The 25,548-nt window shown below is 33.9% G+C and overlaps 4 protein-coding genes across 6 annotated transcripts in view; 1 reads left to right on the forward strand and 3 right to left on the reverse strand.

Moving 5' to 3' along the window:
* LOC125820905 (squamosa promoter-binding-like protein 8) overlaps positions 1-25,548 on the reverse strand; it is a 137,761-nt gene that overhangs the window by 63,914 nt on the left and 48,299 nt on the right. The window lies entirely within an intron of this gene.
* LOC125820851 (carotenoid cleavage dioxygenase 7, chloroplastic) lies at positions 384-4,566 on the reverse strand. The gene is made up of 7 exons (XM_049500289.1): positions 3,795-4,566; positions 3,554-3,682; positions 2,666-2,797; positions 2,242-2,523; positions 2,045-2,130; positions 1,343-1,660; positions 384-617 (listed from the first exon to the last, which is right to left on the reverse strand). The coding sequence occupies exons 1-7, from the start codon at positions 4,549-4,551 to the stop codon at positions 384-386; spliced, it is 1,938 nt and encodes a 645-aa protein (XP_049356246.1). The 5' UTR covers positions 4,552-4,566.
* On the forward strand, positions 10,025-23,117 carry LOC125820777 (probable helicase CHR10). Of its 3 annotated transcripts, none has more exons than XM_049500214.1 (17): positions 10,025-10,261; positions 10,754-10,855; positions 12,168-12,246; positions 12,345-12,499; positions 12,710-12,841; positions 14,135-14,312; positions 15,730-15,865; positions 16,041-16,158; positions 17,825-17,914; positions 18,159-18,266; positions 18,371-18,562; positions 19,244-19,369; positions 19,442-20,103; positions 20,362-20,507; positions 21,307-21,471; positions 22,225-22,339; positions 22,634-23,117. In XM_049500214.1, exons 2-17 carry the CDS (start codon positions 10,820-10,822, stop codon positions 22,662-22,664), a joined length of 2,469 nt encoding a protein of 822 aa, XP_049356171.1. In that variant the 5' UTR covers positions 10,025-10,261; positions 10,754-10,819; the 3' UTR covers positions 22,665-23,117. The 3 variants fall into 3 exon arrangements, with proteins under 3 accessions (XP_049356171.1, XP_049356186.1, XP_049356178.1); XM_049500229.1 differs by having other exon boundaries at positions 10,754-10,761; XM_049500221.1 differs by lacking the exon at positions 10,754-10,855 and having other exon boundaries at positions 22,634-22,972.
* LOC125820894 (deoxypodophyllotoxin synthase-like) lies at positions 23,076-25,256 on the reverse strand. The gene is made up of 3 exons (XM_049500323.1): positions 24,851-25,256; positions 23,925-24,261; positions 23,076-23,451 (listed from the first exon to the last, which is right to left on the reverse strand). The coding sequence occupies exons 1-3, from the start codon at positions 25,207-25,209 to the stop codon at positions 23,200-23,202; spliced, it is 948 nt and encodes a 315-aa protein (XP_049356280.1). The 5' UTR covers positions 25,210-25,256; the 3' UTR covers positions 23,076-23,199.

Raw genomic sequence — 25,548 nt, forward strand, 5'->3', positions numbered from 1 at the left:
TTATTTAGAAAGTCACCTATTAATTAGATTTGGTGTAATATATTTGATTGGTCATGTAATTAATTGGGAGGGGATAGTTAAACTGTCCAATTCACATAGGAGGCTGTAAATTACCCGTAATTATATGTAAAATAAAAAAGAATATAAAATAATAATAATAACAAAATAAACTAATTATAGAATTATAGTTTATACAACTAAAAAATGCTTACATTACATCTGAAATAAAAGAATCGACATTGTTGGAACTCTTGTGGATTCTAGTATACAAATGACCTATTTTACAAAACAGTCTTATTAAATTTTCTAAACACTTTAGAAAAATTAAGCTATTAATGGACATCTATATATGTGAAAACATTATTTATTTACCCTCTTTTTTTTCACTGTCCAAGTTTAACCATGTTATCCTTCATCATTGACCAAGAATCTTTACACTTGGATTCAATTTTTTGTAGATTGGCTAGGCCAGAGTTGCTAGGAGCCCAAAAGCCATGAAAACCAAGAGGGAAATTCAAATGTCTTGGGACTTCAAGTCTTGCTACTACTTCATTCTTCTCTCCTATTTTTTGTGCATCCAAAATTACAAGATAACACCTTTGTGTTGACACTGCATACTGCAAATTAAATATCCACAGACAAAATCATAAGAATAAATCATAATACTGAAATTTGTTCTATAAATTATAATCAATGAGTTCAACTTCTTTTTTAAGATATAAGTGTAAAAATTTATGCAGTTTCTTTTCTAAAAATAAGATTATATTGATTGATGACTCTTAATTCGGCGAAATGGAAGGCTTTGGTGTATATCAAAATGGAGAATTTGGATCGGATTAGTTCTATACTATCATGTCTTTCAAAGAATATTTACATTTAAGTCTCCTTAAATGTGATCATGTTTAGTTTGTCAATCTTCAAATTAAGACGAATTATCTGCTACAACAAGTAAAGATGACATGCTAGTATAAAAATTTCCCACCTTGTCAATGTATATAAGTGATATAACTTTATAAACTCCTAATTTTTTATACACAATCATATCACTTGAAAATAACATATTTAATTAAATGATATATACCACCGGTACAAAAAATCTTTTACATTAAAACTTATTATATATAACATGTCAGTTACCATTTTTCTCACGTTTACCAATTAGTAACATTTACCATCGATATTTACTTGTAATTATGTTATGAGTAACTCGATTGTATAAATATTTTTACTTAACTAAAGTAACTAAAGGTAATATTCCATAAAAAAAATGGATTAGCTGGTAGAAAATAAGACAGATTACCTACTACAAAATGTTGCGTATATATGTAAGTTAATTACTTACTTCAACCACAAGAAGGTATCCATCATCCTCTTTAGTTCCTCTCGGAATAAAAACAGGTTCACCAATGAATCTTCTTCTACCAGCTGACCACTTTTGGACTGATTTGTCAACCGCGTTTAATTTCACAACTGTGTCAAAAGGAAAATGTGGCAGTGCTTGACGTGAACCTGTAGATGTTGCTGCATAAACATATGTATTTTTTCTGCCTGAAAATTCTGGATTCATAGCTGGGAAATCTGCTGCTTTGTTCCATTGAGGATTTAGATCATTTACTGAACATTTTGTGCAATTCCCTTTTGTATCTAAGTTTATAGATACCTGCATAGCCATAATTGTGTTGCTAATTAATAAGAAATTCACATTACATAATATCTACGTGATACCACTATAAAATAAGAGTAATAAAGACCCATTTCTGAAACATCTTAAAAAAATAAAAAAGTTTAATCATGTGTCACATGAATGAATTGATATATGTATTGATTAGGTCGCGTCAAAATAATTTTTTAAGTAGTGTCACGTGGATATTATGGATTTTAATTTGTACATGTAATAGCCTAGTTATGTTTTTTCGAGATTGAATTTAGTATAAAAATTTTTTTGTGTGTGTGATATATATAGACATGATTGAGTTGCTTTTTTTGTTTAAAAAATAATATTTTTATGATTTTAATATAATAAACTAAACATTAGGAAGAAGACCTGAACTAAGTGAGGCAATAGCTTTTCTTCTCCCTCTTCTACATTCATCATGGAAGGATCAAGTTTACCACTTTGCCAATCATAGCCTGAAAATATATATGGAGGAAAAGAAACAAATTAAGTTTTAATCATCTATTATATTTTTAATATATAAACCGTTTTGACAGTGCACAAAACATAAAGTCGTGCTTGCTTACCAAACATTTTTTGGAAATTGAACCATTGGTAAGAGCAACCAGAAGCCTGAATTTGTATGTTTAGATTTCCATTTTGTTCATCAATTTCTTCAAAGGCATTTCCAACATGTAACACCCACATTTGTGAAGGAGCTTCTATAGGTTTTCTCCAATCTCTTTCTACATTATTAGTTTGTTTATTAGGAAATCTAGGCAGCAAATAAATTGGAGATGTTGGTTTGCTTGGATTTACTGATAGTGCTGATATCATTGGAGAAAGCCCACATACTGCTGTCATTGACCCTGCATTAATGGTGGCGTACGCAAGATTTTCGTGAATATTTTGATAATATATATATGGAGATTCACAGTCAAATATTTATATATACATACTGGACAAGTAAAATGAAACATTTATTTTTAGTATAAGAGTCAAATTAATTACCAGGAATATCGAGTTTGATGCGATTGCCAAACAATATATAGTGAGTATCAGTAAAAGCCCAATCATGTATCATTAAGTGATCTGAGATCTCGAATTCTTGGCTTTGTAGTAGCTGGAAATTGGAATCAAATTCTAGACAACAAAACAAATTAAATTAACTAAAAGTTGAATTATGAATATATGGAGACAAAAATAAAGAATTATTCTTGTTAACGTTGTACTACATCTACATGTGATATTGATAAAAATAGACTTTTATTTTAACATAGAGTTGGATTATTGGACACATACTAAATTTATACTATACTAGGATAATGATAATTTAATTATGTTTACTCCTTGTTTTAGATTTAAAACTTTATGAATATTCTATTTATCAATGGACCCTCTACCCTTATTTATTTATTTATTTTCAAGAAAAGGAAAACAATAAAGAAAATCCTCCCTTACTGATGTCAGGCCTACAAGCAACAGAAAAAAGAAGCCAAAATAATATATTTCTACAATGAAAAAGCTTGTTTTTCTTCACTTTTGCTGTTGCTTTAATTTGCTGGAAGTTACTGTGAAGAGTGGTTTTAAGGGATGAATCGTTTCTTTAATATGAACTTGATAAATTTTTTTCATGAGCTAGTTTTTGAAATTGTGTAAAATCTAAAATTCGTTTCTTTATATGGTAATCCGAAAATAATCTATCTCATTTCTTGTTTCCCGATTTTAGGCCACCATATTAAATTGGACATTCATTTCTTGTTTCCTGATATTAGGCCACCATATTAGTGTGACAAAGTCTAATTAACTCTGCATCAAACATGAATGCAAGTGCAATAGATACTTTAAGCATTAAAAAGGAAGAAACTTAAAGAAGTTCATAAAATTAAACAATCTTACCATAAAATGTAAAATTACTCCTAGGGAGCAACATATCCTCTGCGTTGCATGACATGATCAAAAGTCTGTTTCTACGAGTATCAATCTTGTAATGAGACAACAATCTCTTTGGAGACATTTTGAACACCCCTGCAAAATAAAATATTTACAACGATAAGATCAGAAATGGCATTTAATTTCATTATTTAGCAACAAAAGTAGTCTATCGAAAAGGAAGTATCGTAGCATACATAGTACATACCATATAATATAGGCTTCAATATTTGAGCAGCAACATCCAAAAAATCACTATTACTAATTTTTTTATCTTCTACTTGATCAGAGTTCTTAATTAGTTCAAATTTCCCAAGAGTATTCAAAGTTTTAGAATCAATTTCATAAGGATCACCACCTTCCCACAAACAAAACAACCTACCACCCCATTGCAACACACTAGTATTCGCCACATTCTTCATAACTTTCGTATTACCAACCATCTTCCCTCCTTTCAGTACCGAAAACGGGCCCCGGTGAGTGAACCTCCACTTCCCACTCACCGGGTCCCGCTCCTCTGCTTGAGCCTCCGTCTCAATGTACCTAGCCATAAACTTAACTTGCCCCGTACTACCATCAATTTCAAATGTCCTTAAGTAGCCGTGCCCATCTAGAGGGTGCACTGTTGAACCGTGATCGTCCGCGAAAAGGCCCGGCCCGGTGAGGTAATATGTACCCGAAGGGAAATCGGATGGTATGGATCCCTCCACCACCCGAAGTGAAACGGGTTCGGTAGCTTCGGAACGTTGGGACACAAAAAGGAACTGATAATCCCAAAAGGCAGTAATTGTGTCATCAATTTCTGGTGTGTAAACTTCATGAGTTGGGGACGTGGTGATCGTTATGGCTCGCGCCACGTGGCTCGGCAATGTTAATTGGCTCATCGCCACCGTGGACGGCAGTTTTGCCGGTGGCAAAAGTTTTGGAGGAATATTAATAATATTATGGCAAGCTTTGGCCTGCATTTTGACTTTTGTTTTAGAGTTGGGTGGTACTGGTAGTGATACAAATTAAAAGATCCATCGAACTATCTTATATATATAATATGTAAGTTTACATCACCCTCAACCCCCCCCCCCCCCTCCCTCTCCATGTGGCGGATCCAACTATGGGTTCAAGGTGAGGGCGGATCTATCGTTGATCATTTAATATGACACAATTCAATAGTTTTAGTTCAGGTTATGTATTTATTTATGTATAAAAAGTTTATTCTTAACGTAGTTATTGTTCTTTACTATAATTTAAAACACATAGTTAAAATTCTGAATTTGATTATATTTGTCATGCTATAATATCCAGTGATTTGGAGTCGAATATGATATATATATATATTTCAGAACTCATCCTCTTAGGTTATTAAAACCTATCATGTTTATAAAGATTAAATTTGTAATTGTCCTCGGCTATGTATCTATTGACATTTTTTTATTGAAAGATTATATTATATTATGTGTTATAAAAAATATATTATGTATATATATATTTTAAAAAATTCTAACTCTATTACTTGAGCGAAAAATAAATAAATTAGAAAGAACCCATTTGGAGTGGGTGGTGGGGGAGGAAACAGTCAAAAGGTTTCTTTTCATTTTGCCTCTATTTAATTTTCTTGGCAATACTGACGAGTTGTCCTATGCTTTGTTAAGATCGTATGGAATTGTAAAATATATGGTGGGGCTATATGTCACCATATTGAGATTTTGTAACTTACTAGTATAATATTTACACAATTAAGGTACGTGGTGGGCCATTTATGCTTCTTGCTTTTTCTTAATTGGAAGACAAGTTCCTATTACTTAATTATACTATAAAATATAATATGAGTGCACAAATAATATTTATATTGTTTATTTGTTGTTTGCTACCTTTCTTCAAATTTCAAGGAATATGCCACTTTAGTTAAAATTAATATTATTAAGATCTGCGTAATTCCAAAGAATATATTCATATGGTTTTCTTAATGGTTATTGAGCTTGAATTAAATAGATCGAAGTCTTTCCTTTTTATTTGATGAGCTTTTCACAAATTCGACTTAAATAATTTCTATCATTAAATAAATAAAAGTTGTTGGTAATCCTATTTCATGATGAATTGACAATGGATTATCAACAAATTTTGTTAGCTACAAATTATTTACTTATAATAACGATTGTCACTTTTGTTTTAATTTTTATAGTTTTGGTGATTACATAGATTATATCTATTCACACAATTACCTTTAATGACAAATTAGCGATGAATTTTATAATTAATAAATTCCTTCTTTTGTAGTGTATGTATATACCTCTATTTGCATAGTTAGTCAAATTTCATCTAAGTATATTATTTCATTCAGTCTTATAATGAAAGATGTATTGAAAACACCTCTAAACTCGGCACAAATTATTAGTTTCATTCCCGAACTATTGACAACCTTAAAAACACTCATTTACTTGATTAACAGAACTTAAATACACATCCGATCTTATAATATGAGTGAAATACATCCCTAAACTCTTGCCAAGTTTAGGACTGTTTTCAACACTTTTCTCACCTTTTTATTAAGAGCACCATGCTCCTGCAAGAATTTAAGACAACTTGCTATGTCATGTGGCAGGTCGGGGTTGTATCTAAGTTTAGTTAGTCAAGTAAAGGGGTGTTTTTAAAGCTGTCAATAGTTTAGAGACGAAACTAATAATTTGCACCAAGTTTAAGGGTGTTTTTCAATACTTCTCTCTCTTTTGTAATTGGTATCTCTAGACTCTACGCGGAAGGAAATACATAGAGTGTCTCAAATTAATATTAGCATTGTTTTATATGTGTCATTGAGTGTCACGATACATTATATTGCGTAATGATGAATCCCTATTATATTGTTGTTGTCGTACAAAATCAAAGTTTTGCATGAAAATGATTATAATGATGAATACCCTTATGACTTTCAATTTTTTCTTTCCTTTCGGTTGTTTTGAAAGTTAGTTTTCTTTGCCAATTGGCACCACAATCAACTCAAGTTGGCCAGCAAAACAAAAAAATCATCTAACCTTATGCCAAGTGTAATCATCACTATGTAGAATATACATAATTCCAATGACCAGTTAATAATATTTACAAGTACCTATAGCTAGTAGTTTTATTAATAGTAATATATAACACTACTATATAGTCTAGTGCACCATATATTGTTTTTCTATTTTTATAAGCAAAAAAAAAGGACAATTGGTCCATGATTATAATTCTCACTATACTAATATTTTATATTATATGCACAAATATTTGATACCAATATGTGATGTCGTGGTTGATTCCATCAACAAAGTGACAATAGAGGGTCCACATTGTTCATTTCATGGCCGTCTAATGAGGAATCTTTATGATTTCATGCATTCATCAACTTCCACCATTTTCTATAATATATGATTATTGATTGAAATTGAACTAACCCCAAAATTATAAAATACATAGGAGTTTCCAATTTGGGGTTTAATTTGCATTGACCAAGGTCCAATCAATGATATGTTCCAATTGTGTGGATCTTAGGGTGGTGGGTAGGGCCCGAGCTTCGAGATACAATATCAGATACATTTCGATCAACTGAACTCAATAAAAAAAATTTAAAAATCCTATAGTATTTGTAATAGAGAATTCATCAAATATGTATAAATATTTAGTTGCACGTACGTAATTAAAATAAATGATGAGTTGAGTGGCAAGTTTAAAATTTATAAATTTTAATTTCTGATCTTTAATTTAATCGGACTATTTCTTGGACTTTCAAGAATCAAGGGGAACGATATTGGAGAGGAAATGCACATTTTGATTTGTTTTGTGCAAAGTTGTAATTTGATTTACCCCAAGTGCTTATTTAATCGTACATTTATTTATTTATTTGGTGGCAATAAGGTTTGAACATGAAGAGAAAATGATTTCACTAATGAGCACATACGCACTTTTCTTTTAGAAAAATAAAATATATAGCTCTTGTATTCCATGTGTCCCCTTTTTTAAAAATAAAAAATAAAAAATAAAAAATTTGGGGGTGGAGGAAGGGGAAATGGGGGGATTACAATGTGGGGGAATCAAACTCTCACTAATAAGGTAGCCAGGTAAGAGTTCAGGTAACCAACCAACTAAGCTATTAAGATTTTTCGTGTGTCTCCTTTTAATATAAGGTGAGTAAAAAAAACAAAGAAGAAGATATTTGATCGAGGTACTTGAACAGTAATGAAGAGGAATGGAAGTCTTGAATTCAATTTCTTTTTCTAAGGTTATGTATTTGTAATAGGAAATTTATTAAATTTGTATGTATGAATATTTAGTTACAAATTCAGTACATAACTAAAACGAGCTACGAATTCAATATCTTTTAGAAAAATATTATTACAAAAAAAACTATATTTTTTGTATTCCATGTGTTCCAATTTAACAAGGTGAGTATAAATAAATAAATTTCTTAAATAAATAAAAGAGATTTGGAGTTTCTTGAGGCAACTTAATAATTAATAAAAATGTAATAGAGAGGAATGATGGTCTTGAATGTTGGGCTAACTGCTTCAAGGCGGAAGTGCATGCAAAGAGAAATTTAAAATTCGAATATTATGAGTTTTGAATTATATTTCGAAGTCCAACACAATATATTTAATTTATTTGGTTCCAATCTATATTTTATTTAAAAATAGTAGTACTTTTTTAATTCATAAAAGAGTTAAAACTATCTTTAATTATTAAAATTGATATAAAAATATTCTACGTCTACCTATTAATCATAAATGTCTTTAGTATTAATTTGTGGCTCTTTTTATACATTTAAACTAATAAACCACATCTAGTAAAAATATTATATACATATCTATTACGAGGCTTCACTTAATTGATCTAAATATAAATCCTTGTCATTTTTTTAAAAAAAAAAAACCATAGCCCCGGTTCTTGACCCAACATAATGGGGAGATGCATAAGAGTTCAATTTTTACACTTAAATTTCCAACCCATGAATTCTAGAAACCTCAGTAAAAGGCAAGTTGTTTTAGTTTTAAAAAATAAAATGGTGGCCATTTTGGGGGCGGGTTGGGTCGAAATTCGGTATATGGGTGTTTTTTTTTTTGAAATCTTTCTGTAAGGGTTTATATTTAGATCAATTAGGTGAAGTCATGTAAAAATTATTTATTCTACTAATTTATCTCTCCGTCGAATCAAATTGTTAAAGGTGTAAGTTCTAAGTCCATGCCAAAATTTCAAACTATTTCTACCAATATCCGAGCCAAGAAATTGAGAACATAGATTTAATGCCCTGATTTTTTTTTTATTTGATATAAGTAATTGGTTTAAGTGTACTAGAAAAGGGCCACAAAATTAACCCTAAGATTATTTTTTATTCAATAGATAGATGAAGAATATATATACACCACTTTTGATAATTCAAAAAAAGTTTAACTCTTTTATATATTTAATTTAGTGAAATTTTTATCACATATGTACAAACTACAAAGTATATATATAAGATGAGCCTATCAATAAATTCGTAAGATGTATGCTAGATTTGTCCATATATATGAGTGGGGGAGAGTAATATTGCACTCACCATCTAATAGCTCTTTGTTGCAATGGTATATATTGAAAGTGCTCCATACACATTGTCAGCATACTACATGAGCCTTATTTGTGCACACATATGCTCAATCTAATTAGAAAATAAATAAATTAATAATAATCCTTTTAATCTATTTATCATTAATGTAAGACAATTATATAATTTAATTGATTTACCGTTGCTACTATATATGATATTCTTTTTGTTAATTGATTCGTACAAATACAAAAATGGCATTGTTGCAATTCACGTCACTTGGCTAAGAAAGATTGAATTTTTAGACTAATATACTTGCATTAAAAAGAAGTCTGAACATTCATATTATATAAGACTTTCACGATTTATGAAATGCAACAAAATCTTTTAAGTAATAATTAGCTACTAAGTTTTTTTAACCATAACATGAGTGATTTTTTAAAAGTGATTCTCGAATAATTTGTACAATTTTTTTTTTTATCATTTCCTTGAATTTCCAAATATGCTACTAATATTTTGTGAAAGAAACTGTTTCGAATAAAATGGTGCAAATAGTGCTACTAACATTTTGTAGAAGAAATTTTGTTGGAACACAATTTTTGCAAACAGATTTTCAAACACAATATTTATATAAAAAAAAGGGAAAAAACTTATCCGCATCAGGTGTTTATACCAAGCCAATGCAATTTCCATTATTACGTAATTTAATGAAGTAAAACACATGTCAAACACCCGGTGCGAGTAAGTTTTACAAAAAAAAAATCCTATTTTCCAATTTTCTCTTGCAAAATAACGCTGTCCGAGGGCGTTCTGGTAAAATAACACTCCCGGGCACGTCTCCCGGGGTTCGAATAAATATTTGGCTCTAAAATAAAAATCAAACAGTAGTTTCCACTTTTCAGCACCGCCCCTTCCCCGTTTCCAATTGCTTCCACGATTCTGTTGGCCGATGAATTTCGAACAGAGATTAATCGCTGCGACGAAGTTTGTCTACGCCGGCGATTCAGTTGCCGATGATCCGCCGGTCAACTCCGTTGACTTAGGAGTCAAAGCGACTCTTAAACCTCACCAAGTTGAAGGAGTCTCATGGCTCGTCCGAAGATACCTTTTCGGCGTCAACGTCATTCTCGGTATTATCTCGTTCTATAAAGTTATTTTTACAAATAAAGCTAATGAAATTGTGTTAATCATATGTATTGAGTTAATTTCTTGATGTTCTTTCAGCAAGGAAGCCGTAATTTAATTTTAACCGAATGTGATAGCTATAACTACGAAGAAAGTGAACGAAATTGTAACTGAATAAAATTGCATTAATTTTTTTGTAATGCGTTCATTTCACGGTGTTTACTCAACGAGGAGGACATAATTTAACCGGAAGATGATGTTTACTACTTCTTTCAAGTCTCAATTTGGATGCTACTCTTTTGAATAACCTTAAATTATTGATTTATAGATTATAACCATTATTTCATAGAGAAAGTAATGAAAATGTCTGAGATAACACTGAAAAACAAATGAGTCGAATTTGCCATGTTTTTTGTGACACCGGGAGTATTTATTTCTATAATTGATTATCATAATCTGACATGAATGGTGATGTTGTCATTTTATTTTTCTTACAGGGGATGAGGTATCACTGCCAACATTAAGGCCAGCATTTAATTGTTTTTTTTTTTTTTTATCTTCTTATGATGAGGAGTCAAAACTCAAAAGATTTTATTGAGGTGTGAACGCATGCAATCTTTTCATGTTAGATGCTTGAAAATTTTGTTATGTTTCTCTTTGAGGTGAATGTAACCACAGTGGAATGGTTAATTGTTTTTGTGAGATATGTCTGTATAAGAAATGTTGGTCTTTCTGTTGTTATATTGAAGCAGATAGGCGCATTTGAAAAGAAATTTATAGGGACTTCAATTTTGAACTTCTTCTGTATAAACCTGAAATTATCTGAAAGTATTTTGTAGTAACAGAGGATAAAAAGCAAAGAGAAAAAAAGGTTATAGGAATAATTTTAAAATTCTTCAGTCTTTCTTCTCAATATTATGCTTCACAAAATATTTAGGTGAAAGCGTAATGTTTGGTGGAACTATGCTATTTCCCTTGTGAAATAGAGATCTTATCTGGTATTTTTGTTCCCCAAGATTTTCCCTTTATCCTAAATCGTTAAAAAAGTTGCCTGTGGGGATATGTCAATGTACTAGTTTACCTAGGGTAATACTTGAAATTGAATTATGTTATTCCTTGAAATTAATATTTTAGAATATATGTTGATAAAAAAATAATCCCATGCTGATTGTTTCCGCAAGGCATTTAACACCTATTTTATACAGCCTCCGCATGAATGATTCACTCTGCTTAGACAGCATCCCACATGGGGCTGTTAACTTTTCAGGGAAATGAAGGATCCATGTAGCACATTATGACACTGAATTTCTTAGCATCTTGACAGACTTGACCAAAGATCATGTGAAAATCTTGAAAACCCGGATGAAAAAACATTAAGAACATTAAGAAAAGTGTATAAATATACACAATTGCGCACAACATTTAACAAGTTCCTTTTTAGAACTTGCTATAAGTTTTCTATTTCTGGTGCTTTTATGGATCAGATCAGAATTTCTGCTGCAAGTGATTAAATGTGTTTTATCAAATTAAAGTGGATAGCAATTTATGCCTTTGATCCGGTCACCAAATAAGTTTTCCTTTATTTTTTCTTGGTACCATCTTCCTTTTGGATACTTTGAATTCTGGCTGTGTCCATGGGTGCTTGTTAGACAAAGATTTAAATCTCTTAAGAGAACGTCGTGTTGATTGGAAGATTTGGAGCCTTGACTAAATGAAACATAGGTGAAAACTAAGTGGTCTTTGCTAGGAGATATGTTTTGTTTACTTGACTCTCCTTCCTCAAGCTTATCTAGGTTGGGCATGCAGTATCTCTAACTGGTAATACTAAACACTGTGATCTGTCAAGTAGCGAATTTGTAGTCGATGGATATTGTCTTGATTTTCTCTTCGCTATTAATGGTTTATTGACAGATGGGATTGGGGAAGACTTTGCAAGCTATATCATTGCTGAGCTACCTGAAAGTCTATCTGAAGACTCCTGGACCATTCTGTGAGTGGGAAGAACTGTAATTTTGATCTAATAAGAAATAGTAGCCGAAATACATCTTTGGTTAACAATCCATGCTTAGCTCTGGAAAAATGTTGCAGTGGTACTCTGTCCTCTTAGCGTGACGGATGGTTGGATGTCTGAAATGGCCAATTTTGCCCCAAAATTGAGAGTGCTATCCTATACTGGAGAAAAGGAGCATCGGCGCAACTTACGTAGGAAGATATATGAGTGTATGAACAGGGAGGTGTCTGATGTAAGTATTGGGTTGTATACTCACTTTTAAGTTGTTAAAGTGTGTCTCTACAGACAATCATTTTAATTTTACGTAGGTTCTTTGTATACGTTTATATAAGCTCTATTTGGACATCTAAAGGCATCACTGGGGCTTTACACATTAGTTTCTCTTCAAGAACTGTCATTCTTTTGTTATTTATCTTACCTTGATCTTCCTCATTTCTTACAGGCAAAATCAATACCTTTTGATGTGCTTTTAACTACTTACGACATAGTATTACTTGATGAAGATTTTCTATCCCAAGTTCCATGGTGTTATGCAATAATTGACGAAGCACAGAGGCTCAAGAATCCATCTAGTGTATGTCTGAAGTTCTTCTGTATTTTGTTTCACAAATCTTGAGATATCACGACTGATCTGGGGGTTTGATGTATGATTCATATATTTAAAGATCTCTCTAGTTCTTGAACTAGTCTTCCCCAGCTTGAAGTCAAGTGAGGAACTCTTTCTCTTATATAGGCTATTTTTCCTTGAAATCCCATTCTATACATTAAATTCATGAACCTCCTTTAACCATATTTTCCCATCCCTGATGATGAAATGAATCTTGGGCCTTAATTCAACCTCAAAAGCTAGCGCAAGAGGTGTGGATTTCCCAAGACCATATAAGGAGATAACAACCCATTTCCTCATCAATGTGTGATACTTAACGACCTTCATCCTTCAGCATGCCTAGAAATAGAGGGCAAGCCCCTTTATGTCTGTACTCATTTGTAGCCAAAAGCCCTTCTCCTAAAAAAAGCACAATAAGAACGGTGGTATCTGCGCCGTTTCTGACTACATAAACATGTTCAAACCGAGCTGAATGGTTATTGAAGATTCATATAGCTAACCCCGACCAATACGGAATTGATGCATATCTTCTGTTGCATGTAAAATATTCAAAACTGGTATAAGCTACAACATTGACAACTTATGCAGTTATCATGTGTGGTCAAGGTGAATAAAGTTAATTCTGCAGATTACCTTTAAATTTGTGTTAATTAAGTGCGTAAACGAACAAGGGTGTACCTATCATTCTAATAGGATGTGATAGTGTCCTGCAACCTTACCACGTATCTGGATAAATATGATTATTCTTATAACAGAAAATGTATGGGTAGGGATTATCTGTGTTTTGGATGAATCATTATAGCAGATTTGGATTACATATTATACTCTGCCGCTTAAGAGAAAAAGATATAATCATTCTTTTTCTGAACTTCCAAGTTCTTGACTGAAGTTCTTTTCCACTTGAGAGGTAATCTGATGATATGTCTTCAAAATCATCATTACTTTGAAAAATAAAGTTACCCTTCCAGCTTTCATTGGAACTGCATGGACATTCTTAGATATTTTTTCTTGATTATCTATTTCCTTTTGTAGATTAGAATATCATGTGAAAATGCAAACTTGAGATATGTATTAGTATGTCAACATGATTTTGTCATTAATCTATTTCTTATAATTCTGGAGCAATTTTTATATTTCAATGAACTTTTGGTTTGGGCGTGGGGGGAGTGGGCAGTTGACTTTCAACAATTACTGTAAGTTCTTCTTGGGATCCTATAATGCAAAAATATTTGTTTTGCTGAGTGTTTGAAATCTTTACAGGTCCTGTATAATGTACTCAAAGAGCGTTTTGTTATGCCAAGGAAATTGCTGATGACTGGCACACCCATCCAAAACAACCTTTCAGAGCTTTGGGCTCTTTTTCACTTTTGTATGCCTTCAGTTTTTGGAACACTGGAGCAGTTCCTCTCTGCATTCAAGGAAGCTGGAGATCCATCATGTAATACTTACACCTGTCATGAGTCATTAGCTAGCCAGTTTTCTTTAAAGATGACCACATAAATTTTTGACACTGTTTTATTTGTGAAGTTCTTAGGCAATTTGATGATTTTCTCACCTGGTTTGGACAACTTTGCTATGGCTAGTCTTCTTTTCATATATATTTTGAATTTTTTTTTAGTGGTTTTTGTAGTCTTGTTACTTCATGGGATATTTTATAGATTTGGAGAACAATCTACAACCAATTTACTTTTGTCTGCCAATGATCTCTGATTGTTCTGATGTATGTTGCACTCTAGGGACAGATTTTACCTGCTGATAGTGACCACGATGTTAGCAGCCTACCTGTATTACTCTGTGTTAGAGTGACTTAGAATTCCATATTGGTTGGGTAATGACGGGTGGTTTGCTTATATGGACTTGGCAATCCTCCCCTCATAACTTAGCATTTGAGCTTGAATTAAGTCCAAGTCTCCATATCTTACAGGTATTAGAGTTAGGTCCTTCCTTATTTGGGCCCTGTGTTATAGGCGTGAAGGGAGTGTTAGAGTGGGTTAGAGTCCCACATCGGTCGGGAATGGACTTATGGTATGCTTATATGGACTTGGGTAATGCCCCATCTTGAGCTAGCTTTGGAGTTGAATTAGGTCGGAGTCTCCATATCTTACACTCCGCAAAATGGATGTGTGAAGGATATCAACCATTTTCCTGCTCAAAATAAATGTTGTTCAAACTGTTGATTGGACATCTGATTCTGGAGTCATCTGATTGAAAAATATGCAGACCCTTACAACATGCCAATGCCTCTTCTCTCTTTCTCTACATATTTCTCTAACAATTTGTTATGCTTACTGAAAAAGAGGATGCTATGAATTGTGTGGCAGTGGTTGGGAAGAAGAGAAACGGCTAGTGACAAGCAACAGTCATTTTTATATTTCTATATTTCTGAGAAAGAGTTGTTTATTGTTCTTCTTCTTTCTCCACACCCCTCGGAAAAAGACCACGGCTCTTCTGGAATTTGTTTGTCCAGTTATATTCCGGTTAAAAGGAGCATTGCTCCTGTAACTCTTTTGCAACATACTGTAAGTTGGGTTATTGAGACAGACATTGTTGGTCCCTTCAATTTTTATAAATGGAAGTTTTTCAACTGTGAATCAAGTCTAGGGACTAAGAAAGATATTGTGAAAGTTCAGAGTAATTCTTTAATATGAAAATGCTACTGAATGTTTCCTTAGATCTTGAGTGTGACTTCAGAATTCACTTTACAAGGTTGAATCCACTTCACAAGATTGCGTCGAATTATGTAGGAGCATCTCTTTAAATCCCGAATGACATTGCCATATGTTACTTGTTTTTACATTTACTGAACAGCAATGGACTCACTCCTATGTTTTCTCTAATATGGCTCCGCTGAGTAGGTCCTGATGCAGACAAAGCTAAGGAACAATTCAAAATTTTGAAATATGTAATAGGGGCGTTTATGCTCCGACGAACTAAATCTCAGCTTATCGAGTTGGGGACTCTTGTGCTGCCTCCTCTTACTGAGATTACTGTGTAAGTTCATCTTTCTCATGGTCACTGATTTGGCAAATGACATATGATTGCAGAAGTTCCACTAGAGCTGGTAGAGGATATGTCATCTTTAGATGGCTGTCGATAGTATGTCATGTGGTTTCCTTGGACTTGCTTTTGTGTAGTGTTGCTAATATGTTAGTAATTTTGGTTCTAGGATGGCACCACTGGTGGCCCTGCAAAAGAAGGTATATATGTCCATACTAAGGAAGGAGCTAACTCAGCTGCTAGCACTTGCTTCTGGAGCACCCAATACTCGGTCGTTGCAGAATATTGTATATACCTATCTTTTTGGCGTAGGCATTTCTCATTTTGGGTTTGATGATTTTGACCTGTTCTTCCATGTGGACCTGGTGTGGTTGCTTTCTAATGTACAACTAGAGGTTTCTTAATGCATTATGATTGGCTATAGAAAGCTTCTGTAGGTTATGAATACTCTTAATGCATTATGAGCTGTCTCTAGCTTACTACATCCTGAAGTAGTTAGAGTAGCTATGGAGCTTCTTTTTTTAGGTTGACTACATGCCAAATTCTGGCCAGGATTATTAGTAGGTGTGAAATAATAGAATTTTAGTTGATAACTGGAGGTAAGAATTAAGCTATGACTCTTGGCGATTGTATACTATAAGTAATATATATGGAACAATTACATGTGGCGATTTTTTGTTTATAATAACTAGTCACACTTCAAAGTTGATGACATGTTACTTGTAAAAGAATTGGGCTATACTCGTGTAAAATATTTAGTCTTTAGGAGTAGTTTTACATCCTTCGTAAGTTAAATGAATAGTTGGTACTGAATCTGAAAGTGCTGAAACACCAGACTGAGAAAGAAGCAGATAATTAGACTTAAAATTGTCATGTAATATGAACTTACTACTAATATTTGTAATCCGATTGTAGGTTTGTGCTTCATGATGTTTGGCTAAACTTATAAGTTGGTCAATCTGGCTTATAAAACACATTTTTGCTTATTTATGCATTTGCCAATCATCTAAAGTGCTTATAAGTTAAATAATAAGTTGGTCAATCCTAGCTTATGGCTTTTCAACTTATAAGCACTTTTTGATTGACCAAGACTTTTACTATTTTTATCCTTAATATATTTTTTAATTCTCAAATTATCTTTTCCAAAACAAAACTCGTAACTTCATGTTCATTCTATATTTGTGGTTTTTCCCTTTCTTTAAAAAAATACTTTCAAATTTGTAATATTTTGTACAAGTTTTAAAGGGTACTTTAGTCATTAAATTAAAAGAATAGCTTATCAACACCTTTTTACCAAAATGGCAACTGCTTATTATTAGTTTCAACACTTTTATCCAACACATAATTGCTTAGTTTCTAGCATCAGTTTCAATACTTAAAAACACTTTTCAACACTTAAAACTTATCAGTTATTTACAATCAGCTAAAGCAAACAGGCTCTATGACATAAAGTGACTGATTATACCTTATAGACTATAGTCAATGAGGTAACTCACATATTGGTATTTTGGAATACCTTCAACACTAATTGTTTGTGCTTTTCAGTGAATTGCTACGTTGAGCCAATCATTTTGTTGAATGACTCAAGATTTATGCACTTCTTTTCTAATACAATTATTTAAAGAGTTACCATTCTTACAGTCCAATGTTTGGAGTTTATGTAATCTGATGGAAGAAAGAGCAGAAGCTTGCTGGGAAATATTTTTGCATATTAAGAGAAGTTTATTGACATTCTTTTTCAATAGACTCACATCCTTTTCTAAGTTGAATCTGCATTAGATGAGAGTTCATTAAGTATCTTTCTGCATTTCAGCATCTCCACTTCATTTAATATCATGCTTATGTAGCTGTTTTGGCCTTTAAAGGGTGAGAAAAATGCTTTGGACTTGGAGATCTATTTGTTAGAGCTCAGCTTGTGTCTTCCCTAATACTAACCTGCAGACTCACTTCCAGGTAATTCAACTACGAAAAGCATGTAGTCATCCTTACCTTTTTGCTGGTATAGAACCGGAACCATATGAAGAAGGAGAACACCTAGTTCAGGTACTGTATCTGCTTTCTGCTGATTGTCACTGTTCGTAATTCTGTGGCTGTAGATTTCACACTGGATATGCACCTTAAGTAATTGCAATCTACCCGGCTGTTACTAAGTTAAGAGTATGCAGCTGTTAGTTATTTAGCGTTAAAAGATTATCCTGCATTCTTTTGTATTTATTACTAATGTTTCACCCCAGGAAAGTATGTCGTTTTCATGGGTATGCTTTTCTAACCATTAAGTGCTGCTCAGGCTAGTGGCAAACTGCTAATATTGGATCATCTTCTTCAAAAACTTCATGCTTGTGGACATAGGGTTCTTCTTTTCTCTCAGATGACTCAAACACTTGATATACTGCAGGTAAATGTTTGTAATCTGATATGTTTTACAAAAACTCTATTAGAAATGTTTGAACAGATCAACCTGCAGTTGAATGGTTCTTCTGCTTTGTTAATCTTGTACAGGATTATCTGGAATTGAGGAAGTATTCTTATGAGCGTCTTGATGGTTCAATTCGTGCGGAAGAGCGCTTTGCTGCAATCAGGAGCTTTAGTCATAATAGATCAAAGTTTGAAGCTGAACAAAATGCAGCATTTGTTTTCTTGATTTCAACAAGAGCTGGTGGAGTTGGGTTGAATCTTGTGGCTGCTGATACAGTGAGTGACAATTACTGGCCGAACTTTTATTATCGGAATGGTTTAAGATTATACACTCGGGTTAATCCTTATACTGTACAAGTACTTTTTTCGAATATATATTGTACAAGTAAGGAGTGTTCATTCATCAACATTTTCTCCTCTTGATATATGGAAAGAGGTGATAGAGACACTTGGATCATACACGAAAGCGAAATTGTAATGCACAGGTAGAATATCTAACTGTTCAAGATCAAACTTTAACTGGTTCAATGCTTGATCTCAAATTTGTTAAAGAATATTATCTTCATTCATGGATATTGGTGTGCTTCTCTTTTCCTAATTGTTATCATTGAGACGTTTAGCTCATGAGTTATACCATCAAGGAAAAAAATGCTGATAGCTCATATTTGTTGACAACATGCATCACAGTGATGCCAGTTGCTACCTACTGGATGATAGGTGGAGCATGTGTTAGGAAGTCATAATTTTTCTGGACCTGGCAATGCTTAATGGTGCAGTTCTTGCAAGTGATTTGAATAATATACTTTAATTCTTGTCTTAAGTTCGATTTCAATGGCACAAAATAGTTATTCCTGTTCCTTTTGGCCACTGCATAGTGGTGTTAGTAACATATTGACCTGTCTTGTTTTGATTGGACATCCATTTCTTTCATCTCCTTGACAAGTTGTGGTGGTGTAGGTCATATTTTACGAGCAAGATTGGAATCCTCAGGTAGACAAGCAGGCCTTGCAGCGTGCTCACCGAATTGGTCAAACAAACCACGTGTTATCTATAAATTTAGTCACAGAGCAGTCAGTGGAGGAGGTGAGGAGAAGATTTGAGAGCTACTTCAAAGTTGATATTTAGTTCCCCTAAAGGAAGGTTCTGATTATGTAGGTCATCATGCGTAGAGCTCAACGGAAGTTACAGCTTAGCCACAACATTGTAGGAGATGATGTCTTGGATCAGGAAGGGAAAGAGATGGCAGGAGCTGAAGCTGGTGACTTACGATCTGTTATGCTTGGCTTGCATATGCTAGATCCTGCAGAAGTAACCAATGAAGAATCAGATAAATTTGATAGGAATGAATTGACTGCAATGGCAGAAACAATTATGGCATTTCGCAATGAAGAACGTTCAGCTAGAGATGACAAGTTTGAGGTTAAGCCAGCTAACTTCTTAAATGAGTTTAATGTGGTTACGAAAAGGGGTCCAGAGTCTATTAGGCTTGATCACATTCTTGATGAAACTTCATATCTCGAGTGGGTTGAGAAATTCAAGGAAGCATCACAGATCAACCATAATCCAATTTTCGAGCTGGGAAACAGGCGAAGCTTGCCTGAAGAAAAACATCTAAAAGCTGAAGCTGCAAAGAAAAAGGCAGAGGAGGAGAAATTGTCAAAATGGGAGACTCTTGGATACCACTCCTTATCGGTCAAAGATCCTGTATCAGCTCCTGATACTGATATCTCCTCTGATTCTGGAGCTGTCCACTTTGTTTACGGGGACTGCACCCGTCCTTCTAAAGTGTCTCCATCAGAGCCGACCATCATATTCAGGTGTATATGAAACGCTTATCTTTTCGGGTCAAGCTTGTGATGCTTATCACAGCTTTTATAGAAAGTATTTTTACTACTGTTTTAATTGCACTCGCGTGTTAAGCTTTCCATTATTGGGTTGGATATGTTTGTGAGTACTAAAATTATTAATTTTGAAATAAACAGAGGACACCTGCATTTGATAATTTCTTAAAACCACTCAAGCTTGGCAAAGTTTCATGGATACTGCATGTTCTGACTACTTATCAATTTTGGCAGCTGTGTTGATACATCAGGAAACTGGGGTCATGGGGGTATGTTTGATGCATTGGCAAGACTGTCAACTAGTGTACCTGCAGCATATGAGCGAGCGTCTGAATTTGTTGATCTTCATCTAGGCGATCTCCATCTTATAGAGATCACAGGTAAATTTGGTGCTTTAACTACTCAAGGTCATCAGTTTGTTTTCTGTGACATAACTGGCACTGTTATTCAAGGTTTTAATTAGCCCTATGCTTGCTAATTTACTATGCTAATTTAGGAACTCAATGAATTGTGTACTTGATACTTGTGAGAGAAGAGGTGCATGTGCACATGCATTTCTTCCACTTTAATTACCTCTAGATTAGTTCTCTTTAGACAAATGCTTCCTTTCTGTGGCGGAGTTTAGTAATATTTTGCACACATAAGTTTGCAGGTCAACTAGTTGATTACCTCCTGCTGCATATGTGGATGAGTCAATCATGCTAATCAATTTGAAATCATGGAATGTTTGTTTATCTCGACTTGTCAATTAGGAGCCTTTGTAAGAATATAAAATGTTATGGTAGTAGCTATGCTCACTACATTGATAGAAAAGCTTGGAGGGTTCACACCAGTTTAAGTGGAAGATTTTGGGGAATATGCTTCTCACAGAAGAACTCGTCTTTACTAGGGAAAAAATAGATATCCTTATTGGCAGAGAATGAAAAGCAATGATAGGTTCCACATGGGTTGCCGGATTGGTGGCTTCTATGACCTGCACTACACCTAATATTAGCTACTACCAAATTTTCAAAATGAGAAAAAAATATCTTAACATACACTCGTTCTGTATTTTCCTTCTTTTTGCCTGTACTCTTCTCCCCCTGCTCCACTTAGTCCTGTCAAATTTCTTTTATTGGTCTTATGCTATACCTTTAATTAATTCTCTTGTTATATCTCCATGTGATCATTGTGATGTAGAGGATCTAGCTAAGGGCGGTGATTCACCTCATGCTCCTCAATGGGTAGCTTTGGCTGTTGTGCAGTCATACAACCCTAGGCGCAAAGTCCCACGCGGCAGTGTCTCCATCCCCGACTTGGAGAGATGTCTGTCAAAGGCATCGTATTCAGCTGCTCAGAAGTCCGGTATTTCCAATTTCCATGCTTCTAGAAACGTTTCTTCTGTTTTATTTGTGGTTTGAGTTCTCTATGGTTTTGTTTGATCTGCATTTGAGTTCCTTATTTCAATTTTTTTTTAACCAAGAAATATTTGAGAGCCAGTTTGATTTGAAATACACCTTAGGGATTGAATAGTTTACTTGAAGTTCATATAATAATTCACTTTAAATCGAAACCTTCTTGTTCAACATCTCAAGCGACTTGCATATCTAGCTTCTCTTATTAACATGTAAAGTAAAAACAAGTACTTTTTGTTTAGATAGGAGGGAGTAGAGCACTATTTATTAGAGCATCAATGGTTATTTTCAAACAACACTCATGTGCTTATTGTAGTAATGTTTATATAGTTTGAAAAAGCTGATCTGATCTGCTCATCCAGACATGATGAGCTATGTTATTCCTAGTCAGGAATTTCTGGGGATGTGGGGTGGAGTGGGGGCGGGGGCATGCACTGATGTGGCAGGTAGGTCTGAACCTGTACCAGCTGTTAGTTGGTAAAAATAAATACAAGAAATTTCTGTAATTGTTAGAACATTACTTGTTTATTGTGTTTGCAAAAGCATTTGTTCAAAAGTTTCCTTGGCTGTAACATGATGCATGTCCAGCTATTATCATGATTATATTAGTAAGCATTGCTCAAATATTCTCTTTGATGGTGACTTTTTTTTTCTGCCACTGCAGTATCCTAATAGTCTATTTTATACTTTTTGATATTTCAAGCATCAATCCACATGCCAAGAATCGGTTATCAGGATGGTTCTGACAGGTCAGAATGGTATACAATTGAACGTCTGCTGAGGAAGTATGCTGCTCTCCATGGCATAAATATTTTTGTGTAAGTTCCTCTGTTGTGTGTGGTGCAAACTGTTTGTATGTGTGCAAGCATGCTTCATAAAAGTTGGTTGTCGTACTAGATTTTGTATTAGTGATACCTTTGAATGTTTGTTTCTTTAGCATGCCCAATAATAGGGCTTTGTAGTTTACCGCTTCTCCAAAGAGGAAAGAGAAGCCAAAATCCTCTTTCTGAGTTGGCTCTAGTGTGAAATATTAACTACTATAACTCTAAACCAAGAATAAACTTTCATCATCAGTTTCCATAAGCATAATTCATTATATTTCACGTGTGCAGGTATTATTTCCGACGTGCATCTCAGAGCTAAGAGATGGATACCATCTGTGTTCCATCAGCAATTGGACAACATCAGGGAACAGTCCCATCAGTGCAGATCGACCTCATGCTGCATGAGGTTGACCTTTGATCAAGATGTGAGGTAAGCAATGGCAATTTGATGGAGAAACGTCCTTAAACAAGCTAATCAATGGTTTGGTATCTAGAAGTTGTTTGTACAACTCAGCCATACTAGGTTACCTTGTCAATATTTGTTACTTATCTCTTAACTATGCTAAATTAATTTGGTTTGGTGCAAAACACTGGTGTGAATTAGTATTTCTTCTCCTTTGTCACCTGCCAGTGAAAGGGATATGAGCTCTAGAGAACATTTAGTTTTAATCTTTAGAGAACTAGTTTATTTTTAAAAAAATTAAACGATTAGTAGTTTGAATGGACTAAGTAGAGAAGTTGACCGGATGGATTAATATATAATTGAAGTCCCACACATTTGTTACATAGTTTGTCTTTTATTTTCCTTATTAATTCAAACTTAATTATAAAAACACGAAATTGAAGTTTCGTATCTATCGAGCATTAATGCCACAGTAAGGTTTAGCAGTGCCATGAGTCATGGAGCTAGCACCAGAGAGGTAGTACCAAGCTAATCCAAAATTATCAAAAGGCTTGTATTGTATAGGATGTGTTTCATCCACCAATTCCTCAGGTATATCTGTTATTCCTTTGTTGAATGTGAATAACGCCAATGTATACCTTTGCTTATCCTCTTTCATCAACACTTGGTGCCTTGCTGCATATATTCTTCCATTGCTCCATGCCTACTTCCAAAAACAAAATCACTTTTTGTCACATTAAATAACGGAATGATGTGTGAACTTTGATGCACCAAAGGATGTGGTGCAGCGGAAGGAGTTGCTTCTCTTGTAACAAGATGTCTCAGTTTTCATGATCTTTGGGTAGGGAGTGGTTTTCTTGAATAGGTCCTAGAATCCAAATTAATCAAGCTCTAATACAGCATCATATACTAGATGGGAAACAACAACAAACACAACTTTGCCACTAGTTTTAACGTGATGCAAAAATTGATTTGTGACTATTGTTGATAAAATATAACAATTTTAGTGAAGAAAACTCAATGAACATTATACGCATATTAGCTAGCCCTCCACAAAAAGAATAGCTAGTACAATAGAACTAGTTTATAAGAGTTGCTTGCCACATGTAGGGAAATAATAGGTACTCGATGAAATAATTGAGATTGATGGTGAAACTGATAAAATAGCAACCTTACCTCATAAGCATCACCAGCCATGAAGACGAAGGCGGAGGGAGGGATATCAACATCAATCCACTCTCCATTTTTGGTTTCAACTTGCAAAGCATTTATTTGATTCTGAAAGAGAAGTGTGGAGAAGCTTTTATCCGTGTGTATATTGGAACCGATATTGCTAGTCCCGTCCTCCGCCCCCTGTGGTGGTGCTCTGTACTTGATAGGGCGGAGGAGGTATGTAGTGGCTGCAACATGAGATTCATAGTGCGTTTCTGCTACTCCATAGCTCTCGAATACCATTTTATCCACCAGTTGCTCTACTTCTGCTGCTACCTTGACGTACGATGTCACTGTTTCACTAAAATACGCAAATATATATATATATATGGTAAGCCTCGGAGGTTATTAAAATTTAAATACGGTATACAAACTAGTTGTGATTGGCTATACAAATGTTCAGTATCAAACTCGGGATGACAATGGGATGGGTGTGGGTTTGGGGCGGGTTTAGTATTTTGATAATGAAATCTCCATATTAAATTTTGAATTAAACTTAAATGCATCATACGTTGACCAAGTCAAATTATTGGTTAATAAAGTTTTATTAATATTTAAGTTAAAGTTATATGACTTAAATAAAATTCAAATTACATTTGGGTTAGTCTAGACGAATCTAACTCATACTAGGAAGACACAAAAATACATCAAAACTCTTGAGTTGATGATTGTGAGGAGAAGAATCAAACATTGCATAAATTATTGAAATATACATATCATTATTTGTTGCTATTTTCCTTTTTTGATTATTATTTTTTAGGAACGAAACTTAATTGCTTACATAGTCATGTGGAGTTGCAGGTGCGGTGTGCGGGGGGGGGGGGGGGGGGAGGAAGGGGAGTATAACCTTCTTACTAAGCTACCAAAACAAAAGTAGATGAAGGACTCACCAAAATCTGTGGTTGCCTTGTGGCCATATAAGTGTAGTGAAGCTTTGCAGTGCTTCAACATCAGTTGGATGTGGGATCCCAAAGCTTTCATGAAGAGGAGCTGCCTTCAGTTGACCATTCCATTGATAGAAAAGAAAGTCAGAAGTGTTTTTTTTCTTTGTTTCAATAGGGAGATCAAATAACTCTTCCATTACATCAAATATTTCCTTGGAAATCTTATTATTAGCATCCTCATAGAGTGCTATAAAATAACCATGTTCTTCAAGTGCATGTCGAACCTCATTGCACAATGGTACCCAAGAATTTGAGTACTTGTCTAATTTGGTGAGATTAATTATGGGAATTTTGGAATCACTCATAATTAATGTGTTTTTGGTTTATTTTTACTTTGAACCGCAATGTTTCTGCATTCACTCTTTCAAGTTATATAGGAGTTCCCATCCATTTGTTTAGTGTTGTTCGTACAATCTTTAGCAAAATGGAGCATAAAATCTAAATTAAAGCCCGTTTGGCATTGCGGTTTGGAGCACATAAACATTTATTTTGAAAAATTGGCAAACCTGTAATACTGCTTTTATATGAAAGCAGAAACAGTTTTCTGCTGTTGGGAAGAAATTAAAAATTTCTGCTTCTTAAAAAAAGCAGAAAATTATTTTTTTAAGACTAAAATATCTCATATGTTTGGGTAAGTTTTATTT

The sequence above is a fragment of the Solanum verrucosum genome, unplaced genomic scaffold (assembly GCF_900185275.1).
Source record: "Solanum verrucosum unplaced genomic scaffold, falcon-dt-bn FXZP01000020.1, whole genome shotgun sequence".
Lineage (NCBI taxonomy): Eukaryota > Viridiplantae > Streptophyta > Magnoliopsida > Solanales > Solanaceae > Solanum > Solanum verrucosum.